Genomic DNA, 9,627 nt, shown 5'->3' on the forward strand with positions numbered 1-9,627 from the left:
CTTGAGTTTGGGCGTCTTTGATACAGAAGCTTATTATGGCTAAGATTGTTAGGAATGTTTTAGTGATAAGCTTATGCTCAAATAAATCTGTTAGTCTTTAAGGTGCCACCGGACTCCTTGTTGTTTTAATTTATTGAAGTTAGGAGACGTGATGACCCAGTAGGTGTCACTATGAGCTGTGTGTTTTGTAAAAGCTAATTATAAAAAGAGTAGCTAATAGAGTGTATTTTGGAGCAGTTCTCTGGAGCTATCCTGAGAGACTTTTTCCTGACACCCTACTCTCCAGCTTGGAAGCAACTGGCCATCATTGTCCTGTTGTTAATTACTCAATACCATCTCAGATTTTAGGTAATTATTTGGGATGTTCTAAACCTATTGTGTATGTTTATGTGTGCTTAAATCTAATAAATAGTCATTTTATATAAGAGCACACTTATTTGTATCAAGCTTTCAACAGCGGGAAGTGCTATGTTCCCACTGATTTATTCCTGACACCACCTGGAGTGAAACAGTTAAGTTACCGCTGCTTTGGATTTATGACCCTGGGCAACACAGCCTACGGGGGTGATTTGCAGCATGCACAAAAGTGCTAAGCTGGGACTGTCACGTGTGGATGCTGCTGGTGCACACTGACCAGTCTCTCTTCAGTTAGGACTACGTTCAACTTTTAACTAGGAATCTTTTAGTTCATATCTACGGAATCCACACAGGGTTGTTACAGGACAGCACTTTGGTGCACATTCCTATTCACACCCCTGTAATCTGAACCATTGGGCAGTGCAGACATAGCCTGAGTCCCACCATTCCATGTGCATTAAATTCAGTCTCTGTTGTTTCGGATGATACTGAAATGTGAGCTACAAACTCTGCAGTGTTTGTTTCCAGGGCAGGGGGGAGATGAACATGAAGGTGACTGAAGTTCATTCAGCGCATGTGGTGATTTTTCCATCTCATTATAGTGTGAAAGCGCAGACACACGTTTACTAGGTGTTTAGCCAAATACCTGATTCCAAGGTGGTCTTCTCAGTCTTTTCAGGGTCAGAAATGGGGAAGAGAAAAGAGTCAGTCCCAGAGACACACACTGTGTGGTACTGTTCACACCCTAATGACTGGGGTTAGTCACAGACATCCCAGAGCCACACTCCCAACCCAGAGCTGGAGCTGGCAGGTTTGACAGGAGCAGGGCTGGCCGTCAGTGATACGCACCAACACGCCGGAGACCTGGGGGAGTGTCTCACTTCTTAGCCCTTGTCTACACACAATCTTACACAAGTTTAACTAATTAGGTTACAAAACATGCCTTGAGTTAAACTGGTGCAGGGCTGTGTGTAGAGCAGGCCTTGGGCTGGTGCAGCAGGGCCAGAAGAACTATGGGGTGGGGTCAGTTACTCCACAGCGACCCCTCTGGCTAGTTACAGAACAGCACTGATTGCTAAGGGAGCCCAATCTAGCCCTCCCCATGCCAAGGGGACATGGCAGAGGGCAAAGGAGATAAAGGAGGGGGATCCTCAGGGCTCTTCTGGGATGTGATTGACGGGAGAACCCCAGTCACTGTGCTGGCATGCTGTATCCATTCTCTGCACCTTTCATCAGTATTTCCCTGCATGTGTGCGCAGTGCCCAGCGGAACAGGTCAGCACCACTCAGCACCATCACAACAAACCAGTATTGTTATTAAATACTGAAAAGTTCACCGTGGAATAAATTAGACATGTGGAATTTAAAAACCTGGTGCTGCTGTGTCTATTGCTCAATTTATAGAGTTTCAGGCAAAGCAGAACAATTAGATCATCTCCTCTTACCTGCTGTGGATCACAGGCCAGAGAATCTCACCCAGTTCCCCCTGCCCTGAGCCCAATAAACTCAGGTTTGGCTAGAGCACATTTCAGAAAGGTGCCCAGTCTGGATCTGATGCCACCAAGAGATGGAGAATTCACCACGGCCCTGGGGAGCTTATGCCAGTGATTAATCACCCTTCCTGTGTCCTGTGCATTCGACAGTCACAGGGATGGAATCATCTCACAGAGCGACATTGACCTTGCAGTGTTGTTTCCTTTAAGGAGAATAGAGCCACCGAGCAGTTGCCCAGGGTGAAGGTGGCAGGATCTGACCAAGATTTGTCACTGCAAACCCGTCTCCATGTCGCACTCACATACTGGGAATCTCACAAGCATGGACCCTTGGGTTTCCGCTCCCAGTTCTCAGTCACCACGTCCAGTCCAGATAAGTTCAGCAGAGAACAATTGTTTTCCTAGTTGGCCCCAGTGTGTTATGAGTTCATGGATTCACAGATGTTAACGTCAGAAGGGGCCATTATGATGATCTAGTCTGACCTCCTGTATAACTCGGGCCAGAGAACCTCTCACAGTGATCTCTGCATCCAGCCCAGAACTTCTGGTCCAGCCAGAGTGGATCTTATAGAAAGAGACGCCTAGTTTGGGTTGAAAGATTCCAACTCCTTGGAGAATCCACCATGTCCCTAGAGCAGTTCTTCCAATGGTTAATTCCCCTCACTGTTAAAATTTTGCACCTGGTTTCTAGTCTGAATTTGTCTAGCTTCAACTTCCGGCCATCAGATCTTGTTCTGCCTATGTCTACTACATTAAAGACCTATCGACTGCCAGAAATCTCCTCCCTGTGTAGGTACTTACAGACCATGATCAAGTCATCTTTTAACCTTCCCTTGGATCAGCTCTATAACTTGAACTCCTACAATTCTGACTGTGAGGCAGGTTTCCAGACCTCTAATCATTCTTGTAGCTATTTCCTGAGCACTTTCCAATTTGTCATTACCCCAACTGAAAATGTGGGCACTAGAACTGGACACAGTATTCCTACAGTGGTCTTGCTTATGTAACCCACATGCCATCTGAGTTTGGTGTTCTGTTCCATTTAGTGGCACCGAGACCACTTAGAGAGAGAGATAAAATGAGTCTATTCTACAGCTTTAGCCAACAGCCATGTGGCTTTTAGCTCATGTGGCAGAGGCTCATGCAATAAGCTCCAATAGGCCCCAGGTTCAATTCTGCCCGCTGATGACCCTGGTCTGTTGGCATTACACTAACACAGAGGTGGGCAAACTTTTTGGGCTGAGGGCCACATCTGGGTGGGGAAATTGTATGCAGGGCCGGGGCAGGGGGTTGGGGTGTGGGAGGGGGTGCGGGGTGCAGGAATGGGCTCAGGGCAAGGGATTGGGGCAGAGGAGGAGTGTGGGGTGTATGATGGGGCTCAAGGAAGGGGGTTAGGGTGCAGGAGGGGTGCGGAGTGCAGGAGGGGGCTCAGGACAGGGGGAAGGAGGGGTGTGGACTGCGGGAGAGAGCTCAGGGCAGAGGGTTGGGGTGCAGGAGGGGTGCAGGGTGTGACAGGGGGCTCAGGACAGGGAGTTGGGGTGCATGGGGGTGCAGCACGGGGCTCAGGACAGGGAGTTGGGGTGAAGGAGGGGTGTGAGGTCCAGGCAGGGAGTTGGGGGGCAGGGTGCAGGAGGGGTTCGGGCTCCGGCCCAGCGCTGCTTACCTAAGGTGGCTCCGGGGTAGCAGCAGCACGCGCCAGGGCAGGCTCCCTGCCTGCCTGCCTTGGCCCCACGTTGTGCCGCTCAGGGAAGCGGCCAGCACCACAACCCTGTGCAACCCCTGGGGGAGGGGGAGCACAGGGCTCCACACGCTGCCCTTGCCACGCCTCCAGGTACCTCCCCCGAAGCTCCCATTGGCCACGGTTCCCAGTTTCTGGCCAATAGGAGCTGTGGGGGGCGGTGCCTGGAGGCAAGGGCAATGCATGGAGCCCTCTGCCCTCTCCCGCCCAGGGCTGCAGGGACATGGTGCCGGCCGCTTCTGAGAGCAGCGCGGGGCCTACGATACCACGGGGGTAATCCCACGGTCTGGATCCAAAGCCCTGATGGGCCGGATCCATCCCGCGGGCCGTAGTTTGCCCACCCCTGCACTAACAGCATACACAGAGGTGATGTCACCTCCTTTCTCCTGATAGATATTCTTATTTATACATACAAGGGTTGCATTCACTGTCTTCACTCTGGGAGCTCATATCCAAGTCCTTTTCAGATTTCCAGGTTACAGTCTCCCATCCTGTAAGTGTGACCTACACTCTTTGTTCATAAATGTGTGACCTTGCATTTGGCCATGTTGAAATGCATGTGTGACAAAATGGGAATTTTCGCTGGAGCCACAGCACAGGTATGGATCACTGACAGTATGTTATTAGAGTGAACCCACCTTACCAAGCGATCAGGTCAGTCTGCACTACTGAACTGTCCCCATCATTTTTTACCATTCCACCAGTTTTTGGGTCATCTGCAACTTTTAGCAGCAATGATTTTATATTTCCTTCCAGCTCATTGATAAAGCTATTGAATAGCATTGGCCCAGAACAGATCCCCCGGGACAGCACTACAAACATCCCCATTTGAGGCTGATTTTTCATTACAATTACTTTGAGATCTATTAGTTAGCCAGTTTTTAATCCATATAGCATGGGCTACATTGAGTTTGTACAGTGCTAATATTTTTTTATCAGAATTTCATGCAGGACTAAGTCAAACCCCTTACAGAGTCTGAGACCTGGTCTACACTACAGAGTTAGGTTGGCTTAATTACATCTCTCAGGACTATGAAAAATTTCACATCCTCTGTGACGTAGTGAAGCCAACCTAACCCCCAGTGTAGACACCAGTAGGTTGATGGAAGAATTCTTCTGTCAACCTAGCTACCGCCTCTCAGAGAGTTGGATTTACTACAGCCATGGAAGAACCCCTTCTGTCGCTGTAGTAAGTGTTAAAACCATAGAGCTGCAGGGTGTAGTGTTTTTAGTGTAGACACACCCTGAGTCTATTATGTCATCCCAGTTACCTTTATCAACCAAATGCAACATCTCCTCAAAGAACAAGATCAAGTTCATTTCACAAGACTCAGCCCCAGCTCCTGACAGGCAGATTGTCCAGATCACAGAAAACTCCATCAATAATGGCCCCACAAATCAGGTTAGAAGGCCATTTGATGTCTCAGTACCAGAAAGAGGTGCTAGCTGAGTGCAATTCCAGGCCCCGCACTACCATGGTGACCCCTGTAGGCATTGTTGGAGCCTGAGGTATAACTAAAAGTGTGAACGAATGGCTGTGAACCAGAGTAGGCCTGGCCTTGGAAAAATAACAATACACCAGCTATTAGCTAGCACCAAGTAAGCACATTCCTGACTCAAGAGGATAGTACAAAAACACACAGATTTCTCAAGTAACTATGTAAACACATTTGTAAGAGATGGTACAGGAACAAACCGACCCCTTGTAGGATAAAGATGGGATAATAGGTTAATGGAGGAGGATATTTTGTTCCAGCTAGCAGGGACAAGGATAAGGGTGATAACTCACAACATCTGGAATGTAATACGGAACTTGTTTGTATCAGTGTATAAAAGGAGAAGTCATAAGTGGGGCATCTTTGTCTGGCTGCGGGGACAGCACCTGGTGCACAGGCTGAGCGGGTACCTTGTTGCAGGCTGTCAAGGTTCCTTCCCCACTCTGAACTCTAGGGTACAGATGTGGGGACCTGCATGAAAACCTCCTAAGCTTACTTTTACCAGCTTAGGTTAAAACTTCCCCAAGGTACAAACTATTTTACCCTTTGCCCTTGGACTTCCACTGCCACCGCCAAACTTTATCTGGGTTCCTGAAAAAACATAGTTTGGAAACGTCTTTCCCCCCAAAAGCCTCCCAACCCTTGCACCCCACTTCCTGGGGATGGTTTGGTAAAAATCCTCACCAATTTGCATAGGTGACCACAGACCCAAACCCTTGGATCTTAGAACAATGAAAAAGCATTCAGTTTCCTTACAAGAAGACTTTTAATAGAAGTAAAAAAAGAATCACCTCTGTAAAATCAGGATGGTGAATACCTTACAGGGTAATTAAATTCAAAACATAGAGAATCCCTCTAGGCAAAACCTTAAGTTACAAAAAAGACACACAGACAGGAATATTCATTCTATTCAGCACAGCTATTTTCTCAGCCATTTAAAGAAATCATAATCTAACACATACCTAGCTAGATTACTTACTAAGTTCTAAGACTTCATTTCTGTTCTGACCCTGGCAAAAGCATCACACAGACAGACACAGACCCTTTGTTTTTCTCCCTCCTCCCAGCTTTTGAAAGTATCTTGTCTCCTCATTGGTCATTGTGATCAGGTGCCAGCGAGGTTACCTTTAGCTTCTTAACCCTTTACAGGTGAGAGGATTTTTCCTCTGGCCAGGAGGGATTTTAAAGGGGTTTACCCTGCCCTTTATATTTATGACACAGGCATACATGCCCTAGTGTAACTGTGGCTCCTATGGGGCTCTAGGCTTCGTCCACAATAAACCTGGCCAAGTGCCATCGCCACTGAACGGAGCCTGTGCTCTTTCTTATGAGTAACATCAGGGTCTGCTGAAGTAACATGCTGCACCGTCTGCTGGTGCAGCTGACATCGGAGTTCCCAGAACAGCAACACTAGCAGCAGTAACAACTTAGCAGCTTTAACAACTCTCCGCAGCACTAACAACAACCCCTTCTGCACGGGGGGACTCACCTGAGAGGTGAATGGCTGATTGTCGCTCGGTCTGCAGCAGGCCATTCTGCACTATGCAGCTGATGTCTCCATTGTCTTCTCCTTCCGTGACAGCGACGTGACTCACAACCCTGTACAGGTTCTCCCTGTCCTGAGTCACGTCGGTCACAATCTCCATCGCCAGGTTCTGCCAGTTCTTTCCAACCCACTGGAGTTCGGGTTTGGGGAACCAGCCTGTGGATCTACAGACCAGGCCAATCCCCTGACCCCGGGGGCCCAGGACATCAATGAACACTGGAGCCACTGCTGCAGGGAGAGACAGAGAGTGTGTGTGTCAGGAAATCGTGTCTTTGGTGGCACCATGTGATTCCCCAGCTACTGCTGGGTATAGGGGGCTGTGACTGGAAAGCTCCATTCCCGTATGTGCAAAGTCTCCCTGGGATCCCTCATCCTGATGACTGGAGAAATTAAATAATACTGTCTTGCATTTCCAGAGAGCACTCTGCCCTGAAGGCTCCTAGAGGAAGGTGCAGGCTTATACAGCTACACAGAGACCACTGCACCCACTGCTGAAATGCAGCTACATCTGGGGTGCAGCCCAGTAGCTGTCAGGATCACTGCACTTTGGTACAGAGCAGAAGGTGAGGGATGGTGACCCTGCCTACATCACTGCTCCGACTCCGCCTGTGCCACCCTCCCAATAACTGTCCCCTCTGGTGTCCTGCTCCCACACTGGTAACAGTGCCCCAGGCCAAGCCACCCCTCCTGCTTGGATTTCTCTCTCCCAGTGCTGCACACAACCACCTTCCCCTCATTTAAATCTCTCCCTAGAAGCAGACATCTCCTGTGGAGCCTTTAGACTAGGAGCCACTGAAGATGGGAGATGATTTAAAACAACCTCAATGCTCTGCATTATCACAGGTGGGCCCCTCAGCTGGGGCTTGATGTTTCTGAACTGTATTGTCTGGGGCTAGGTTACTGAGTGAGCTCAATGGCCAGATACCATCCCTTCCACTGCCCTTGTGCAGCACTGAATGCGGGGTCAGTGCCCAGGGAATAACAAACAATATCCCAGTCCTTGGACACTGCAGGGAAAGTTTCAGGGAGGCTGAATTTCATTATCACCTGAGCTGGGATTTGGGCAGAACATGGGGGTAAAGGTCCCACTCCCTCAAACAGCATCGCCATAAGCATGAGAGCTGAGGGCTGTAGCTTTACATCTCATTGAAACGAGGTTGTTTAATGCAGCACTGACCCTGCGAGCACCCCAGTGGGGTCAGCGCTGAGTGTGAGGGGAGAGCGCCCCCTACGGAGTCCTGCAGACCACTTCCTTCAGCACAAGACCCTATTGCAGTGCTGGGTTCAGTGCTGGGGCACCCCCAGTGGCAGACGAGGCTCTGGCTGCCCAGACACAGTGTCCCTTAGTGCCGTGTCTCACCTGCGACCCGTAGCTCAGTGGTGGCTTCCTGGGTCCATTCTGGGTTCCTCACAAGGCACTGGTATGTCCCAGCATCCACCACTTGGAGCCGCTTCAGCTTCAGGGAGACATTCCCACTGCTGAACTCCTGTGGGAACAGCTCTGTCTGGGACTGGTAACCCTCCCCAGGCAGGTCCTGGGTACCCTCATCCGAGTACTCATGAATCAGGACAAATCCTGGTTCAGTTTTCCTCCACTGCACATCCATGCTGGGCAGCCAGGCCGGGGGCGAGAGCTGGCAGGGTAACACCACATCCTGGCCAACTACCCCCACCACGGGGTGTGGGGAGTCAGCCAGGGAGAACTTCTCTGCAATAGACAACCCCAGGAGCAGATTGAATGATCAGAAAGAGGAGAGGGTGCCAACCTTTGAGCTACTGTGTGTTTTTCATAAAGCCCCAGCTCCTGGGGGCATGTGATTCTGTGAGAATCTCAGCTTTCATTTAAAACAAAAGTCAGTTTCTAGCTCTAGTGGTTGCAGAAAAAAGCTTGAAAATGTGACCCAAGTGTGATGGAAGGCTCAAAAAAGAAAAAGGAAACAAAAAGACTGCAAAAGGTGGGTTATTTTTTTTAAATCTCATGATTTTTAGCCAATCTCCTGATTATTGATTCCTGACTCCTGGTGACTGAAGGCTTAGAGCAGGCGATGCTGCAGTTCCCTTTCATCCTAATGGGAACTGGGCATCCCCATCCCTCAGGCAGCTGTGAAGATCTCAGCCTTGCAGGCCATGAGACTCCAAGTTCCCAGTGGAGCAGGTCTAGCAGCACGGTGCCTTCCGGTGCCATGGTGTTACAGGAAGGAATCAGTGTCAGGGGGGCTCTGGGAACCTGTCTCAGGGGCAGCAGGAGCTGGGCGATCCGACAATCCTGCCACCCAGAGCTAGGACACACCCCAGTCACCCTAACGCCATCCCCTCCCCACAGCCTCCTGGGCCTGATACTTTTACTCTGCAGGACTGAGGAGGTCCCAGGGGTCGTGGGGGCTGGGCCTCAGATGCCCCTACCCCAGCCCTCCAGGGGGCAGCGTACATGGGGGACAGGGAGGGAAATAATTGGGATTCAAATGCTTTTACCAGAGGGAGAACACGGTGGCAGGAGGAGGATCCCCAGGCCGCACACACAGAGCCGCCACCGCATCGCCATGGGGACACCCCGGGCAGGGACCTGTAAGGAGAGAGCAGGGACGGTTAACACTCCCCAGACTGCGTGAGGGGCTGGCAGTGCAGGGAACATGCCCCATCCATCGTCTGACCTGACCCACTCTGCTCCCAGGCAGAGCAGCTCCCCAGGGACAGGAGAGGATTTCACCCCATCCAGGCTGCTCTGCCTCCTGCCTAGGCCTGGCACTAGGAATTTCCACCCCCAAGCAGTGCCGTGTATCCACCCCCATTTCCTCCCCTTATCGGTTCTCTGTTCATTCATTGGTGCAGGTGCCCCCCGATACCAGTGCAGGGGAAGCCTGCAGCAGAACAGGGCCACTTCTGACATAACCCCAGTGGTACCCACACCGCTGTCCCCCCTGCAGAAGGGGCCTGGCTCTGTGCCTGCCACCACCTTGGATAACACAGCAGATGCGTGACCTGGGGCTCTCCATTGGTC

The 9,627-nt window shown here is 50.5% G+C and overlaps 1 protein-coding gene across 1 annotated transcript in view; it reads right to left on the reverse strand.

Annotated features, from left to right (window-relative positions):
• Positions 1-9,180, reverse strand: part of LOC102936082 (butyrophilin subfamily 3 member A2) — a 254,758-nt gene extending 245,578 nt beyond the window's left edge. The window contains exons 1-3 of the mRNA XM_043534448.1: positions 9,102-9,180; positions 7,990-8,337; positions 6,573-6,857 (exon numbers count right to left, since the gene is read on the reverse strand). Of these exons, the coding sequence (XP_043390383.1) occupies positions 6,573-6,857; positions 7,990-8,337; positions 9,102-9,171 (703 nt within the window). The 5' untranslated portion in view covers positions 9,172-9,180. The remainder of the gene's footprint in view (positions 1-6,572; positions 6,858-7,989; positions 8,338-9,101) is intronic.
• Positions 9,181-9,627: the final 447 nt, after the last annotated feature.

This window comes from Chelonia mydas, chromosome 23, assembly GCF_015237465.2.
Source record: "Chelonia mydas isolate rCheMyd1 chromosome 23, rCheMyd1.pri.v2, whole genome shotgun sequence".
Classification (NCBI taxonomy): Eukaryota; Metazoa; Chordata; order Testudines; family Cheloniidae; genus Chelonia; species Chelonia mydas.